The sequence below is a fragment of the Platalea leucorodia genome (assembly GCF_965183815.1).
Source record: "Platalea leucorodia genome assembly, chromosome: 1".
Lineage (NCBI taxonomy): Eukaryota > Metazoa > Chordata > Aves > Pelecaniformes > Threskiornithidae > Platalea > Platalea leucorodia.
In genome coordinates this window covers 163,248,282-163,265,467 of record NC_138823.1, presented here as the reverse complement: position 1 = coordinate 163,265,467, position 17,186 = coordinate 163,248,282, and the positions used below count along the sequence as shown (strand labels likewise).

The 17,186-nt window shown below is 51.5% G+C and overlaps 1 protein-coding gene across 1 annotated transcript; it reads left to right on the top strand.

Annotated features, from left to right (window-relative positions):
- Positions 1-747: 747 nt before the first annotated feature.
- MYD88 (MYD88 innate immune signal transduction adaptor) lies at positions 748-16,084 on the top strand (the record flags this gene model as incomplete). Its single annotated transcript, XM_082316024.1, has 5 exons — positions 748-1,111; positions 6,317-6,448; positions 8,311-8,491; positions 9,601-9,692; positions 12,278-16,084. 5 exons carry the CDS (start codon positions 748-750, stop codon positions 12,430-12,432), a joined length of 924 nt encoding a protein of 307 aa, XP_082172150.1. The 3' UTR covers positions 12,433-16,084.
- Positions 16,085-17,186: the final 1,102 nt, after the last annotated feature.

Genomic DNA, 17,186 nt, shown 5'->3' with positions numbered 1-17,186 from the left:
GAAACTGTTCAATTCATAGCTGAGAACCGGGTTTTGTACTCAGCACCAAAATCCAGTCTAAAACAGTTCCCTGGCCATTTTAAGGATTTTGGTTTTATGCAGAACGTTGTACTCGCTGGAGGAGTTTGGGCATTTGGAGACAGCCCTGTTTGTGCTGTCACCCGACGGAGAGCCCGGGTTTGAACTCCTCAATCCCAAAAGCAGCCCCCTCTCAGCAGATTTATTACCACTAGGCACCCATTTGGGCCTCTTTCGTAAAGAGTAGCACCGTAATTCCATTAAATCTCTTTGAACGCTGAGTTGGAGGGGTAGGTTCAGGACTGGACTGCGAAAAGAACCGACGTGGAACACAAAAGCGAGTTCTTCTACCAAAAGGAGACAAATCGGTGATCTTGGAACACAGGCCGCTGTTTGTTGTGTTAGGGGCTGGACGGGAACGTAGCCGTCACGGGGTGATTTTTGGGGGGAAACAGAGGAAAACAGGTTCGGGGACAGCACCGTTCCCTCCGCGGCAGAGGCGTCCCCCCGACCCGCAGCGCCCGCCCGGGGCTGCCCGCGGCTGGGTTCAGGCAGCGGAGCCCAAGGCCGGGCTTCTCCCCCGCTGCGGAGCGGCTGCAGGCGGGGAGGGCGGGCAGAGCCCGGCGGAGGGCGGGCGGCGGCGGCGAGGCGGGGCGAGGCGGGAAGCGAGAGGGCCGCGGGAGCGCGGCGGAGCGGGGGGGACGTTGCGAAAGCGGCGCGGCCCCGGCCATGGCCACGGCGCCGGCGGGCCCCGATCCCGGCCCCGATCCCGGCCCCGGCCCGGTCGCCGTCCCGTCGCCGCCCGACCTCCACGCCGTGCCCATGGTAGCGCTCAACTACAGCGTGCGGCGCCGCCTCGGCCTCTACCTCAACCCGCGGGCGGCGGCGGCCGCCGACTGGACGGCGCTGGCGGAGGCGCTGGGCTGCGAGTACCTGGAGATCCGGCGGCTGGAGGCGCAGCCCGACCCCACCGCCGCCCTGCTGGAGGACTGGCAGTGCCGCTGCCCCGGCGGCGCCACCGTCGGCCTCCTCCTCGACCTCCTCCGCCGCCTGGGCCGCCACGACGTCCTCCTCGACCTGGCCGACAGCGTGGGTGAGGCGCGGCGGGACCCCCCACCCCTTCCCTCAGGGGGCTCCTTCCCTCGGGGCGGCCCCTTCCCTCAGGGGGTCCCTTCCCTCGGGGCGGCCCCTTCCCTCAGGGCGGCCCCTTCCCTCAGGGGGTCCCTTCCCTCAGGGCGGCCCCTTCCCTCAGGGCGGCCCCTTCCCTCAGGGGGCCCGCCCGGCTCCGCGGCCCCGGGCCCAGCGTGAGGGAAGGCGAGGGCGGGAAGGGGAAGGGGACGGGGAGGCTGGAGGCGGGGGGCGAGGGCCTGCCACCGCCCGCAGGGGCCCGTCCCGCCGTGGGGCAGCCCTGTCCGTCGGCCGGGCTCGGGGTTTCTCCCGGGGACGCTGCCGTGCGGCCCTTGCTCCGGGCCCAACCCAGCTCGGTGCTTCCTCGCTGCCTGGGAGGGAGGGCGATGCTGTTTGCGTCGGGCTTTGCTGCTCTGTCCTGGGAGGGGATGCTGAGGAAAACACCCACGCAAACAGAAGAGCCCTTCCCAGACTGTGGAGTGACCCCCTCGGTGTTCTTATAGGAGCCTTATTTCTGCTAGCCATAAGCCCTGCAAAGTAATATCTGGAGCCTCGTCTTATCCCAAACCTTCAATAATAAAAGTTTCTGCGTGTCGAAGGATGCTTCGGGTCAGGTCAGCCAGGAGTCAGCTTGCACGGACACGGGACAGTGTGAAAATTATGATGTGTGCGTCTGGAAGGGACTTGCAGGGAGAGATGAGGGATGTGCGGACTGGATTATGGAAGGGAAAAATAATTAACTGGATAATGGAAGGGAAAAAAATCTCCTTGCAAACTGAAAAAAATAGAGATAGGTCAGTGAGAAGTGTGAAGGTCCCAGTGCAGTTTTGATAACTTGTTCTTTATAGATCCGTCGTGTTCTTCACGATCACAGAAGTTCAGAGGGAAGCCAGCTGTCATCAGAAAGGGAAATTCATTGCCGAAGGATTTCCAAAGCCAGAGACTCCACTGAAGTCCTGTGTTGTATAATACAGTTTACTGGGTTAGTGATGAAGAAATAATAAATCTCATTTCCTGTTACTCACGGAGATAAGTGAAGATGTAGAAATTCATCTGTGTAGAGAGCCTGACCAAGAAGCGATTGAGGACTTTCCCATACTCTTGCCGTTCTTCCTAACCAAGAACGCACTCTGAAGACTTGGTTTTGCGAAAAACACAAAAAAACCAGTGTGCTTGGTGATCCGCCCATCCGAGGTTCATAACAAAAAGCAGAAGCTTCCAGCTGTGCGAGCCAGCTGGGGCTTCGCAAAAACGTTGAGATTCACCTCAGCTTCCCTTGGCCCTGAATTCAGGAGCCGGCCCGCTGGAGGGGAATGCGGCGGGCGGTCCTTGTCAGAGCCTGCGTAGACAACAGCAGAACGAGCGGGAGGAACCTCCTTTAGGCTGGATATTAGAAGAAACGTCTTCACCAAGAGGGCAGTCAGGCCCTGGCCCAGGCTGCCCAGGGCAGTGGTTGAGTCCCCATCCCTGGAGGTATTTAAAAGCCGGGGAGATGTGGTGCTTGGGGACATGGTTTAGTGGTGGGCTTGGCAGTGATGGGTTAACGGTTGGACTTGGTGATCTTAAGGGTCTTTTCCAACCTGAATGATTCTATGATTCTAACCTGGGCTTCAGGAAAGTCACAAGGTTAGCCCGGCGGTGGGTCACGCCGATAAGAGGAGACGGATAAATTCTTGGAAAAAAAACCCACTCAGAGCTATTCAACACAAAAATATTGCCTCAGACTCAGGAAATTCCTTAACTGCAATTTGTCCAACGGATAGATTATAAAAATAGATTGTAGATTAGACCTAAAAGATAGATTATTTTAGGAAAATATCACTGTACGCTTATTTTATTCTTACGTTCTCCCCTAGGCATCTGCTTTTGCCCACTGCTGCGGACAGGACGCTAGGGGAGATGGGCCCCCAGCCTGACCCAGCGTGGCCATTCCTCTCTTGCGTTATTTTTGGCTGAGGATTGCAGGTAGGGCCTGTGACCTGTCGCTAGCGCTCCCAGCTCTTGCAGAGGTTGGAGATATTTACACTCATAAGAGGAAAGGAAATGGGCGATCGCACTGCTGATGCACGGTATTTCCTGATGCCAGGGGCATCTTTGTGTACGCCGTTAGGACTCCTGCAGCGGGATTCAGCTCAGAATCAGAAAACATCAGTATCGAGGTTTCTGCGGTCTGTGTTTTCATTACAGGAGGTGCAGATCTGGGGCACGGTTCAGCTGCCCACACGAAGGCGTCTCAAGTCATTTGAGAGGCCTCAGGATATCGCATGTGGCCTCTGCCTCCTGATGGACACCGGTCATTCGTAGGTCCGGTGTCGTACCTGCTAGCCCAGAACAGATGTCTCGGACACTCTGGGATCTCTCAAATGGCACCTGATGCCCTTGTGTCCCAGATTGTGTCCAGCCAGGCTCCTTTGGGACACAGCATCCTCGTTAAACACAACTCATTGGTGCCGTGCAGCTCCAGAGGAGGTGTTTGGTTTGTAGTTTCTACTTCAGAAGCAGTTCCCTGTCGTCTCATCGTGTGCTCCGTTCCTGGCTGTGCTTAGGATGCTAAAAATCAGTGCCTCCTGCGGCCTTGAGTAGCTCCACTTCTGGCCGCCCGGTACAGCGGGGCTGTGTTTAGCAGCTCCCCTGTTGCAGTGTCCGGAGCACAGACGCTTGCAGGGTGCAGCTTTTCCATCCTAGCAGATCTGCCCCAGGTGTGATCTTTCTCAGCAGCTTATTTCGTTGTACAATCATCTTTAGGGATGTGAAGCTCTTTGCTTCGGTACATTTGTGCTAACTCTTTCCTGCGGAAACACGAAGATTTTTGTTTCCTCCTGACCTGTTATAAAAGTGCTACTTTCCTGCTTGACAGTTCCTGGGTCCGTTTTCTCTCTCTTTCTCATCACGCTAATCATTTTGCACTTTAGGTTTCATGTTGTTATTCTTCCTCTCCAATGCCTCAGGCTTTTGTTTGACTGTTAGAGGAATGTAAATGTGTTAGATGTGGGGTGGAGTGGGACACCTTAACCTGGGGAAGTTTCGTGCTACTTCTTTGTGTTGATTTGCATCCTTTTTCTTTATGGGCCTTCAAAGGCATCTCTGACCCTCCTTCACTCTCGTTAACTTGTACGGTCAGGCACTGTTTCCAGCTGCGGACTAATCCTTGCCAAATTACTGAACGCCTTTCATCCGGGTTCACTGGACCAAGTGGCGCTTTCAGTGCGATAGGGCCCCCAGTTTGCACTCGTAATAAAACCATGAGGCTCCGGTGTTTTGTTCTGAAAGCTTTGCCCAGCTCCCAGGTTTGCCCAGTTTTATCCTGTAGGGTTAAATGGGGTCTGGGATTACGGCATGATGACATCAGAACTGTGCGCGCAGGCTTGGCAGAATGAATCAAGAGAACGCTTGCGTTGGTGAGAGTTGTGTGTCAGCCGTGAGTGGTGTTGGTGAGCTCCGGGCACCAACCTAGAAAAACGCAGGTCAGGCCAGCACAGATACCACTTTTGCAGGTGGGAGAAGCAAGGAGAGAAGACGTGGAGCAGACAGACTTAAAATGAACGTTTCTGTGTTGAGCACTAGTATTAGCATGCCTTTAAATAATGGCCTGTTCTTGCTGATTCAGCAATATTTTGGATTGTGAAGCAGCTGCCTAGGGGACCGAGGCACATGTAAGGTGGTGCCTGCGTGCTAGTCCTTCCCGTGGAACTTCTGAACCCCTTGGCCTGTTCAAAATGGCTTTAATCATGATTGGAAGGACGCTGACGTACCTGACATGAATCGTACACGCCTCATGGCAACAGGCAGCTGGCCGAGAGGTGGGACGCGAGTTTGTGCTTTAGTGAGGAAAGACCTAAAATCTGAACCTTCTGCTTGGTAGAGAACGCAGCGGATTCTTCTCTCCGCTGCAGGACTGGGGAGGAAGGGGGAGGAGAGACTGGGAACACCTCAGCCTCAGGAAAAGCTTTGATCAGATCTGACACTTCATTAGATTGGGGATAATCCAGTCACGAGATGCAAAACTATGCGATAGAAGCAGAGGAGGGGGCTTCGGGAGCTGGGCTTCCTGCAGGCCCGCTCCTTGCCGACTGGGGCTGTGCTACCCGGTGCGTACCGGGCTCCCACCCGCGTCCTGCACCACCGGGAGATCCTTTACTCGCTGCTGCTGTTGTGCCAGCGATCTCTGTAGCTGTGCCAGCCAAACCCTCTGAGCGATCAGTACTTTCCTGATTGATACTTGTATTTTTGTTTTCTTTAATTTTAAGTAAAGGAGAAGGCTCTAGGGAGTTTCATCTTTTTGTTAATTCCTGGTTTCAAATCTCCTTTTACTTTCAAGTTCTTCTGTCATTGCATATTGCAGAGTGGCAGAGGCTGCAGGGTTTCTTGTCACTTCTCCAAAGACTTTACATTTAGATTTATCATTCATTTTTAAACAAAATCTGTTTCTAATAGATCTGTGTCCATCAGTGCTCTGTTTGGGAAGTTGGCAGCAGTGAACGTGACAGGCCTGCCTGCCCCTCGGTGATCCCAGCGGGGATGCGCACACCCACTCTGCCCCGGCTAAGGAGGATCTCCACTAGTTCTTGCACAACATAAAGCCCGTTTCAGGGGCTCGCTAGAATTTTACACGGTCCTCCTGTACGTGGTGAGTGTATGTACTCACCGTCACCTGCAGTTGTGTCTGACGAAGGCCGGTGGTGTGCATCAGCTAATGTGTGTCTACATTTATTAGTAAAAGACAATATGAAGACTTCTAATTGAGAATCCGCCTCCCCCAGTTACTTCATGATTTTAAATACTCCAAAATGCATAACAATGAGAGCAGACGGTAGACAGAGATCTGTTACGCACGTGATGCAAGCTGTTTAAAGTGTACTGGGATATACTAGAACTAAGGATAATATGAGGAGATTGGTTTAAAACAAATAAAAGAAAGTACTTCTTTACACAGCGAGAGTGAGCTTCAGGAATTAATTGTTAGAGGAAGTGGAGGAGGCAGCATCAAGAGGTTCAAAAAAGGGTGAGAGAAATTTCAGGACATCTGGTCCATAAACAGCTACCAAAAACCAGCAAGGGTTTTCCCTCTGATATCCCTGATCCATGAAATAGCTATTCCTCTTCTAAAGAACTCCAGCAGTGTAAAACCACTGTCACAGCAGCCTCCCTCATGGGTTGTGTGCTTTTGCAGAGGAGGACTGTAAGAAGTACCTGAAAAGGAAGCAGGAGCAGGCGGACCAGCCGCTTCAAGTGCCGGCAGTAGACAGCAGCGTGCCGAAGACGTCAGAACTGATGGGCATCACCACCAGGGACGATCCGTACGGTAAGCGCCCACGATTGCATCGCTGCGTGGTACCTCATGTTGGAATTGCCTTCAGCTGTAGCAGATCCCCATGAGAAGTGCGGAAAACCTGTTTGCTTGCATTATTCCCCCTGACTTTTCCTAACCTAGGCCAGAATGCTTCAGCTGGTAGTCTGCAGGCATCTTCGTTTTTCCTGTTCCCGAGGGCAGAGAGGAAGAGCAACCCTGGGGAATACCGTACCCAGAACCGGGCTGGCAGAGAGCCCGCTGGACACGCATGGGAGGAGACTTCCCAGAAATGTGTCCCTTAGCACAGCCTGGCACAGAGCAACAGCTGCCGAAAGCACAGCGGGCTGGAGTCAAGGGGGAAGGATGTCAGAGCTGAGTGCCTTGGCTACGCTGCCCTGTCTGCAGCAGATTTAACCACCTTGAATAAAAAGGAAGCGGGGTTTGAAGTACGGCTGGGTGCGAAGGGGGGGAGAGAGGAAGCGCACTTCTCTGCGTGTGCTCGTTGGGCTGTGCGTGCAGCTCTGCGTGTGCAGCCATGTGCATGTGCAACTGCGTGCCGGGCTGCGTGCGCAGTCTTCTGCGTTTCTAACTGCGCGCGCAGCCGTACGTGTGCACGCTGGGCTGCGTGTGCAGCCGTGGGCTGAGGAAGCAGGCATCCTATAGAGTTCTGTGGCGGACGGAGCATGAGTGGAGATGTGTCAGCTCACCTCTTCGGATGCTTCTCTGGCTCGTCCGACTTTGGGTGGCCACCTTCGCTGTACGTGGGGACATCATTAACCTCACCAAATGTCTGTAGACGAATACGCTGGCGTTTGTGCATGGCAGCTTCGCCTGATGTGACCCCCAAGTTAGCGCTGTGCCCCTAAAGCAGTACCCTCAGTGTGATTGACCTGGCAGGCAGTTACCCTTCTGCTTGACTGGATGCTTCTTGGGCTGGATCTGCCTGCCGGGTTGATGCTTTTCTCAGCAGCTTTTACAGCCTGACCTATTTTTTCACTGTGGTAGGCTTTAACTGGCATAAAAACTTGAAAATATATGTAGTGACATTGATACGGAAAAAAAAATAACACAGTGGGAAACTATCCAGCAGTATTAAGGCACTTAATTATGACAAACATTGCCCTTAAAGTATAGCACTTTAATATTTGGATTAGTGCTAAATAAACAAGAGCTGCCAGCCATTAACAGCTTTGGAAAACAGGACCATTTACTTAGGATGTGACTTCAGGTACCCAAGTTTGACATCTTAGCCATAAAAATCACAGTTTCCAAATTTCAAGGCCTACCTCATAGCTCAACGGACAGCAGATGTCAGGATAGTGCTGGATGAAGGGCCTGTGGGAAGGTTTTTGGTTGAGAAGTTTGAATCTCTGTGACCTGAACTAGAGAACTAGGACCCAGAGCCACAAGGATATTTTAGGTGCATAACTCCCAGTGAATTCCCAGAGCATCGGGGCTCCGAGTTGCATCCTCTGGGCTATGCTGCTGCCTCCGATTATTCCCGGACCCCCTCTCCCCCGCCTTCCCTGTGGCTGGATGTTACTGCCTCTGCAGATTTTGCATGCCTGAATCTCAGCTACCCTTCCCTAACTGCTGCCAGCAAAAGTGGGTTTATGCGAATAGCCCGGACTGTGAAACAAAGCGGTCAAGGCAGAGATGTCTGTTACCTCCTGCCAGCCCTGTTACGGCCAGGGGTCTGGGCTGAAGGGTAGCTGGTCCGGTAAAATGTTAAATTCCGTTTGGAAGTTTGGCCAGAGCTTGTCTGTCAAAGCTCCTGAGTCTGAGTCAAAGTCTGTGGGAGCTGGTGAAAGTTCACTTCAGGAGTTAACTCCATTTATAGTAGAGGATGACAGCTAAATTTTTAATGGTTTCAGGGAACGGAACAGAGATGTTTGATGCCTTCATCTGCTACTGTCAGAAAGACCTTCAGTTCGTCCAGGAGATGATCAGGGAGCTGGAACAAACAGAGTTCAAACTGAAGCTGTGTGTATTTGATCGGGATGTCTTGCCAGGAACATGTGTGTGGTCCATCAGCGGAGAACTTATAGAAAGGCGGTAAGTGAACCGAGGCTCTTTGGGGCAGCTGAGGGTAATGGAACATTACGTTCATTTTACCATGATGTCTGCAGTGCGGTGCCAGCGAAGCAGTAAAAATCCACAAGGATGTCTTTATGGGGTTTGTTTGATGCTCTTGGCTCCAGAAGGAAGTCTCGAGCATTCTCCAATATGTCGCTACACTGTGTTCACGAGGAAGGTGCCACTCTAGCGATGCTGCTTACGTTTGACGCCTTTTCTCTCGGCTGGAATATCCTGCAGCCGCATCCTTGGAGGCGATCTGGAAATGAATACAGCTCCAGGCTGCGTTAGCTCCACCCCACAGCGTGGAGGGCGAGGGGACAGCACTGCTGTTGGCTCTGGCACTGACTTCAAGCATCCTTCAGGCCTGTGTGGGACTCGGGCGTGGTGGGAGCTGTGGGGCATAAAAGCAACTCCCCAGATAGGGAGTGAAAATCCCCAAGGCAGGTGTTTGGGTTTTAAACATCAGCCTTTCAGAGGGAGGCAGCTTGGCCTTAACGGAGACCTCATAAGGTCTCGCTCTCCCGGCTGTTGTACAGCGTAGCCTTGTGTAAAGAGCCTAACGTGTAGCTTACAACGTGTAACTTAACGTGTAGCCTAACGTGTAGCTTACAACCAGGCACCTCAAGTGACTGTAAGCAACAAATTGGAGAATAAAGCTCAAATTTATGAAACCAGGTGAATTCACGGTAATATGAATACAACAAAGCTCTGTCCAGTTCATTCTAATATGAAAAAGCACCGGTTATGCTCGGTCAATAAAGGCAGCACGTAAGCAGATAATTAAGGTGGCGTTGTTTGTAATATACAGAGAGAGGCTCAAACAAAGATTGCACAGACAATCTGGACTTTGCTATTTCTTCATTTCTAGTATATAACTGTGTGCCTGTAATCAGGTTTTTGTGTGTAACGTACCTGTCTGTCTGTCAGAAGTCCTGGCTCTGTGGTTAATTCCTGCTGGAACACAGCTGGCGGGTTCGTGTCTCCGCCGGTGCGATTCAAAGGAATACGTAACTTCTACCAGTCAGAATGAGAAGTTATCTCTGTTGACGTTTTATTTTTTTCTCTCCTGACTGCTTTATCTTCAGGTGTCGGAGGATGGTGGTTGTCATTTCAGATGATTACCTGGAAAGCGATGAATGTGATTTTCAGACCAAATTTGCTCTTAGTCTTTCCCCAGGTAAGATCTCACAAATATCCCATCTAAAATTGCATATCAACAGTGTAATTGTTATTACAGCAACACCTCCAGCGGAGATCAGTGCTGTACTGTTGGGCACTGCACAAATGCAGAATGAGGGGTAGCCTCAGATGTGGTGAAACAGATTAGATAAATACAGGCAAGAAAGGAGAAAATAAATAACTGATAGTTACAGAACCGGTCACTCGGTCTCAGACCTGGGTTCTCACCACTGACCTACGGTTCACGTGTGTGAAAGTCCACCCAGGCTTGCCCGGGGTGTAATGCCCTTCACTAAGCAAACAGAGATTTATCGCTATTAGAAGCAGCCGTTAAAACGAACGGTGGCTTTGTCATTTTGTGGTGCGGGCAGGGACCTGGACTTGGTTCCTTGCCCTGCCGTTGACCTCCTGCGTGACCGCGAGCGAGCAGCTTAGCTGTGTGTGCTGCAGGGCTCACGCTGCCTGCTCCGGAGACGCTGTGGCTGCATGTCAGGCTTTGAAGCGCTTTAAGATCCACACAGGAAATATGTTACTAAAGAGAAAAGTATTATAACAAATTCAGGGTGTGAGTAAATGCTGGGAATGGGGTAGCAGGTGATGAACGTGCAGCTTTTTGCAGAGATCCTTGAGTATTGTGGATAGGTAAACAAAATATGGAATGAATGTTCAACTTGCATTGGAAAAATCTGTTACGTATTTTGTTCTGAATTGAAAAGCCGTCAGTTTACTTCTGTCAGGTCTGTTCAGATCGCTTTTCTCTAACCACTAGTTATCCTACGCGTCTGTGTGTTGCTGGGGAGTGAGTGCAGCACAGCCTAATAGCGTGGAGGGTATGTAACACGTGTAGGAGTGTCTGCATGTGAAGCCTCTTCTCTAGATGAGGTGTCTGACATGGCGTTACAAGGGACGTGCCAGAGGTTAAACTGGAACCCAGCGGCAGAGCTGGGAATTCGCTCCATCTTCCTCGACGCAAGAATTTCATACGACGGCCGTTAATCCATTGAACACCCCGAGCACGTTGCATCAGCCCCCAGTCATCAAGATTTGTAGCAAAGCCCTTTTAGTTCTTCACCAGTTTTTTGTTGGCATCGTAGCTTTCATTAGAACAACAGCAATGCCCGTCTGTAGTGACCTGAGCTCTGCCGGTAAAAACCTGCGTGTAAGTACAGGCTTACAGAAATCAGAGTTATTTGTTTGCCTGGGGTAAGACAGACACAGAAGGGTTTGGTGGCAAGTTCTGGGAGCTTCGAGGATTACGTGAGCATCTGCTGCAGTTACAAAATCTTGGTTTCTTGCCTCATTCAGGTCTCGGTGTCATCACTTGCACTGGGCAGCGTAGCTTAGCTGGTAGCCGGTGTCCCTATGGAGAATGATAAGTTCCTCTTCAGAAGAGCTGCTCCTTCAAGCGGTAGCAGTCACAGGGAGAGTTGTCTGAGACTGCGCATGCCTCAAAAAAAGCAGTTCAGAAAAAGCAAGCCAATGGCATCCTGGCTTGTATCAGGAATAGTGTGGCCAGCAGGACCGGGGAGGTGACAGTGCCCCGGTACTGGGCACTGGTGAGGCCGCACCTCGAGTGCTGTGTTCAGTGTTGGGCCCCTCACTCCAAGAAGGACATGGAGGTGCTGGAGCGTGGCCAGAGAAGGGCAACGAAGCTGGGGAAGGGTCTGGAGCACAAGGCTGATGGGGAGCGGCTGGGGGAGCTGGGGGTGTTTAGTCTGGAGAAGAGGAGGCTGAGGGAAGACCTTATTGCTCTCTACAACTGCCTGAAAGGAGGCTGTAGCCAGGTGGGGGTCGGTCTCTGCTCCCCAGTAACAAGGGATAGGACGAGAGGAAACGGCCTCAAGCTGCGCCAGGGGAGGTTTAGGTTGGATATTAGGAAAAACTTCTTCACTGAAAGAGTTACCAAGCATTGGAACAGGCTGCCCAGGGCAGTGGTTGAGTCCCCATCCCTGGAGGTATTTAAAAGCCGGGTAGACGTGGTGCTTAGGGACATGGTTTAGTGGTGGGCTTGGCAGTGCTGGGTTAACAGTTGGACTTGATGATTTTAAGGGTCTTTTCCAACCTGAACGATTCTATGGTTCTATGTTAGCGGAGTGATTCCTCGCAGCCCCTTGGAATCGGCGGGTACTGTCTGCAGCCTCAGAGAATCAGGGTAGGAGGACAAAGAACTGGAGATAACCCAGCAAAGCTGACCATCTAGAAGCAGCTTAGTCTTTCGATTTTCTCTTCCTACACACCTCGAACTAGTCAGGACTGTATACTCCCGTTTGTGTTCCACAAGAAACCGCGCTGTGTTCTTTTATGTCTGCAGTTCGTTAGGCCTTAATCACTCCCATCGGCGCAAGCTGCCCTATGCATGCGAGATGGGGCCCTGCTCCGTATTTGAGTGAAACGTTCTCAGCGGAGGGCTTGGGACCGAGAACCTTGCTCTCCAGGGTGAGAGCTAGTTACACGATAATGCGATGACACAAAATCAGGAGCAAACCTGGATCTCGTGATGTGCGTGCTGCTGCGGGGAGAAAATGGGTAGAGGATCTGGCTGTGGCTCTGTGTAACCCTCTGCCTGTGTGACCTGTCTTTCAGGTGCTCGTCTCAAACGGCTGATTCCAGTCAAGTGCAAAACCATGAAGAACGAGTTTCCAAGTATCTTACGGTTCATTACCATTTGCGATTACACCAATCCTTGCACCAAAAAGTGGTTCTGGACGAGACTGGCAAAATCCCTCATGCTGCCGTGATGCGAAGTCATGAGAGCTAGGTGCTCTTTTGTAATCTATCCCGGCTGGGCCTTCGGACCGCGGTGTCGTTCGCGCAGGGTCTTTTACCGCTTCAGAACCTGGATCCTTGCAATCGGTGTTCGGAGCCTGCGACCGGGAGCAAAGAATTTTCTCTAGCACTTTTTTTATAACTCGGAAGGGGAAATAAAGCAACCGCGTGGATGTTCCTGCTCGAGTCAGCGCGCAACAGCATCCAGCACCTTGCGTAATAAGCACTGTCACTGAAAATATAGAAAATATACATTTAAAGACTGAGTTTCTTAATACAAGAAGGCTCTATTGTAAGCATTTAATCAGACCTCAGAGCCTCAGACTACAGGCTGTCTTAAGCAAATGTTTCCTATTATTTTAAAAGCTGTTTAATGGCAATAGTAATGTCTAGGGTTGGTGTTTTTTTTTTAAATTCCAGCGAAATCCCACGGCTGCCTGGTGATCTGCGGGAGCTGAGGTTTCAGACTCCGTTTCCTGCTTTGTGCACGGGCGGTGCCACGAGAGCGACGGAGCCTGGCAGCCGCGTCGGGGCCGGTGTCCCCTGCCCTGCGCCGCAGCCCTGCTGCCGGCCGGCACAGGGGAACGCGTGTGGGCTCTCCCCGGCCCACACTCGTTCTGAGGGCAGGCCGTCTCCTTCGGTCCTTGTTTTGAGAAAAGCAGAAGCGTATTTTAATTGTTAAAACACTGCAAAGAAATGAACGGGTCTCCCAGTATTCTTAGCAATATCTGCAAAATTAGAGCAATTATCCTTGTATTTATAACTAATGCAGAATTACCGAGCTTGGTTTATTTTCTGGGGATGTTGTCCTCCTTCAGTTATATCGCAATATTCCTGCCCCGTGCTCATAGAACCATAGAATTGTTAAGGTTGGAAAAGACCCTTAAGATCATCGAGTCCAACCGTTAACCCAGCACTGCCAAGTCCACCACTAAACCATGTCCCTAAGCACCACATCTCCCCGGCTTTTAAATACCTCCAGGGATGGGGACTCAACCACTGCCCTGGGCAGCCTGGGCCAGGGCCTGACTGCCCTTTCGGTGAAGAAGTTTTTCCTAATATCCAACCTAAACCTGCCCTGGCGCAGCTTGAGGCCGTTTCCTCTCGTCCTCTCGTCATTTACAGGGTAAATCCCTTGTCACCAGTATTTTCTGAGGCAGTCCCTCAGATTTGCCGCAAGTGGTTATTTTTTTGCTCGTTGAAAGCAAGAAATGTCAGGAAGGACACACTCTTGTACCATGGTGGTCACGTCTGTCTCTGTTCATTTGATGAAGTGACCTTCTGCCAGCATTTTAGAAATTCAGTCTTAAAAATATGTATTTTCAGTGAAATTCCTTACTACCCGAAGTGCAGGATGCTGTTGCTCAGTGACTTGCGCAGGAACAGAGCTGCGCGCCTGAGTGGGTCCAGATTGTAAATTGTGTCACCTTGAAGAGCCTTCCACGAGACATCAGCTTTTGGGGTGCCTCAAAGGTACAGGGATAAATATTGAATAAAGAGAGTATTAAATTATCGATTGGGCTGTTGAAAATATAAAGACTGATGTTACATTAATAGGAAAGAGCATATTTTAATAACCCCCATGCTCATTAATGTGTTTCTGCGACTGAGGCTGGGAGCAACACTGATATTGCTGTGCTCGTTCGACTTAGCCTTGAATCCTGCAGCGGCCAGCGGATCCCATCAGTGCTCAGGGGTGAGGGGCGAGAGTTCTGCCCAGAGCAGCGTTTTAAGGCGACCCCTTGGGGTGTCAAACAGATTCACAGTAAATATTTACTTTCCAAATTGGGAAAAGAATCTTGCTTATGTATCTGCAGTTGCTTCAGCTCTGCCACTTTGTTCATTACTTCAGCCACTGACTCGTGTTGATTTTATGGCTTAATGTTTTACTAGTTTACGTTTTTAAGGTTGAATCTGGATTTGATTTTTTAATTTTTTTTAGGATCTGTTTTAAAGCATTACCAGGGCTGAGGTGCAGACAGAAACGTGCGCTCCTGCCTCTTCCCCGCCCGCCCTGTCCGTGAACGGTCCCTTACCAGGGGGTGCTGGGAACTCCTCCCCGCGCGCCGCTGCTGGTTCCTCCTGGCTGGGAGCAGCCAGCCCAGGCCCTGAGCGCGGCGAAGCTCGTTCACGCACCTCACGTTAGCGTCAGGGGCCGTTTTTGGATAGGCCCGCGAGCTGGGTGTTTTTCAGTCCCTCCTACAAATGCAGCTGCGGCCATCGTGCCGAGGTGACATTTGCATCTCTCTTGCTAGAACAAGTGAGAAGTCTGTGGGCACGGGAGGAGAAAAGTTAAGCTGATGATGGGTTTCTAAATAGTTGGTCTTCAGGTCCTACGGCCCGCCGGCCTCTCCTGCAGAAGCAGAGGCAGCTGCTTGCCTCAGGGTTTCTGCATAATCGTCCAGTGTTAATTATAGAAGAGTTTCTGGAGGCTGCTCGATCCCCAGGCGCTCCTGGGGCTTGGTGAATTCTCATACGCGGGAGTGTCTGTAAACATTAATTACGGGTCATTACTCGCAGGACCAAACCAGATTCCTCTCGTTTCGAGCTGGAAGGACTCTGGGAACCCACTAGGGCGAGCAGAGGCAGAGGAGGCTGCGCTGCAGACGCTAGAGGGAGGCCATGGCCCGCGCTGGCCCCCTGCGAGGGCTCCTGCCCTGGGTGGGATGGAGGGGAGGCCGCAGGGACGGGCCCCGGGGTGGAGAAAAGAGGAGTGGGTTTTCTTCCTTGCGCCCTTTTCTAAGGAGGCTATGCCACAACCAGCGAGAGTTTTGGCAAATTGAACCTTGCGCGGCGGCTTCCGCGCGAGGCCGGACGGCTGGTTTGGGACTTGGGCTGTTGCAAACGAGGGAAAAAAAAAATAGCAGCAAAAATAATAACAGTCAGCTTTGGAGGAGGTGATTGGTGATGGCTGAAGAGGGAAAGTGCTGCTTCTGCAAGGGAAAGACAGCTGAATTGCTAAATCTTCTGACTTCCAGTAGATAAATGCAATATTGCAAATAATTGTGAAAGATGGCAGTGCTTCGGCGAGACCTCGCTGTCGCCCAGCGCCCTGCGCCGTGGCCCTTGGGGCTGCCTGGCTCGGGCGCCGGCAGGTATTGCTGCTTTCCTCCAGCCTGATACAAGTGTCTTGGAGGCCAAAATGATTATTTGGGGGTAAAGTAAGGTAACAGCCCGAAAACATAAAATATGTGCTTTAAATAGGTATTGTCTTCGATGTAAAAAACAGACTTTATGCACTTCTGACATTTTCCTATCATCTGTCTTGTCACGGTGACGTAACGAAGTGTGACATCTGTGAAGGATATAAAACCTAGTTACTGTGAGCACGTGTCCGTGGCAGTTGTGTTCTCCTCCCCTCTTTCACGCTCAGTGGAAGGTCAAAATTTTGAACACCTTTAAAGAAGGGATTTACAAAATTGTGATTTTTTTTTCCATTTTGTTTCTTTCCCTCACTGAAATTGTCCTAGGTGAATCTGTTAGTACCAAATCATTTATTTTTATATCTAGACATATATATTTATATTACTTTCTATCCTGATACAAATCTTTGGAAAAGCGTATGTGTTTTATAGCCATTCTGAAAACAGTCAATGATTCTGTGGTTTTTCCCTCCTCCGAAAAACAAACTTTTGCTACTTGTGAAAACATTTTAAAATAAAGAATGAAAACCCAGCAGGCTGAATCTCCTCCTTGGGCATCGGCAAATAAATACGAGGTCTCAAAATGAAGTGAGAAATCATACGGGCTAGTTTGGTTGTGTTTTCTTGTTGTGCCTAAACAGCTTCCTCAGAGGAGGTTTTTGGCCGTGCCTGGAAGAGGGAGGGGTAGAGTTGTGTCACGTCAGGAGGAAAATTATCAAGGAATCACGCTTCGAACACGTGTGGTTCTTCTCCGGGTCTCGTTTTTGGCCTTGCAGTCTGTGTCGGTCGCCGTGCTGGACCTGCTTCGGCCCTGGTACCCAGCAGGCCGGAGGGGACGGAGCCAGGGCTCCCGCTGTCCGCCCCCCGCAAGCAGGGACGCTGGATGCGTAGCTCCTACTCCGCATCCGTTCTGGAGGCCCCGGCAGGGGATATACCGCAGCGCGGCGATCCGGAGGATTTTGCCAGCTTTATTTCCTTTGGCTCGGAGTCAGTCCGAGACAGGGAAATAACTCACAAACCCAGCAGCTGTCGGGCCGAGGCCCTGCCACAAAGACGAGGGATCGCTCCATCACGGAGGTGTTGGTTGGAAGGAATTTCTGGAGGTCAACGACGAGCTGCACTTGACAACAGCAGAGGCTGTAGGCTAAGCCGCTCGCAGGACAATATTCCCTACAAAGCACATGAAGTCCTGTCTTTGCTATCGCTCCTCCGAGTGAACGTACGCACGGTGATACGGAAACCGTCTCTGAATTCATTATTCTAGATCGAAATCGCCGGCAAGAGCGGCCCGCCAGGAGAGTCCCGCTCCCAGACGTGCCGGCATCCCATCGCCTCCAGCGCGGCTTTACCCCCCTCGCCCCTTCGGGTGGTTTTGAGCACTTAATGATTTTTGCCTGTGTTTGGCAGTAGCTCAGACTCGGGGGTCAGGGGGTCCAGCTGCGGTAGCTCGCTCGAGCTGTGATTCCTCTTCTGCCAGAAGAAATATTCCCAGTCCTCTATTTCATTCCGATGCAGGAACGTCGGTGCCATTCGGGTCCTGCACTTGGGTCACAACAACCCCATGCAACGCTGCAGGCTGGGGG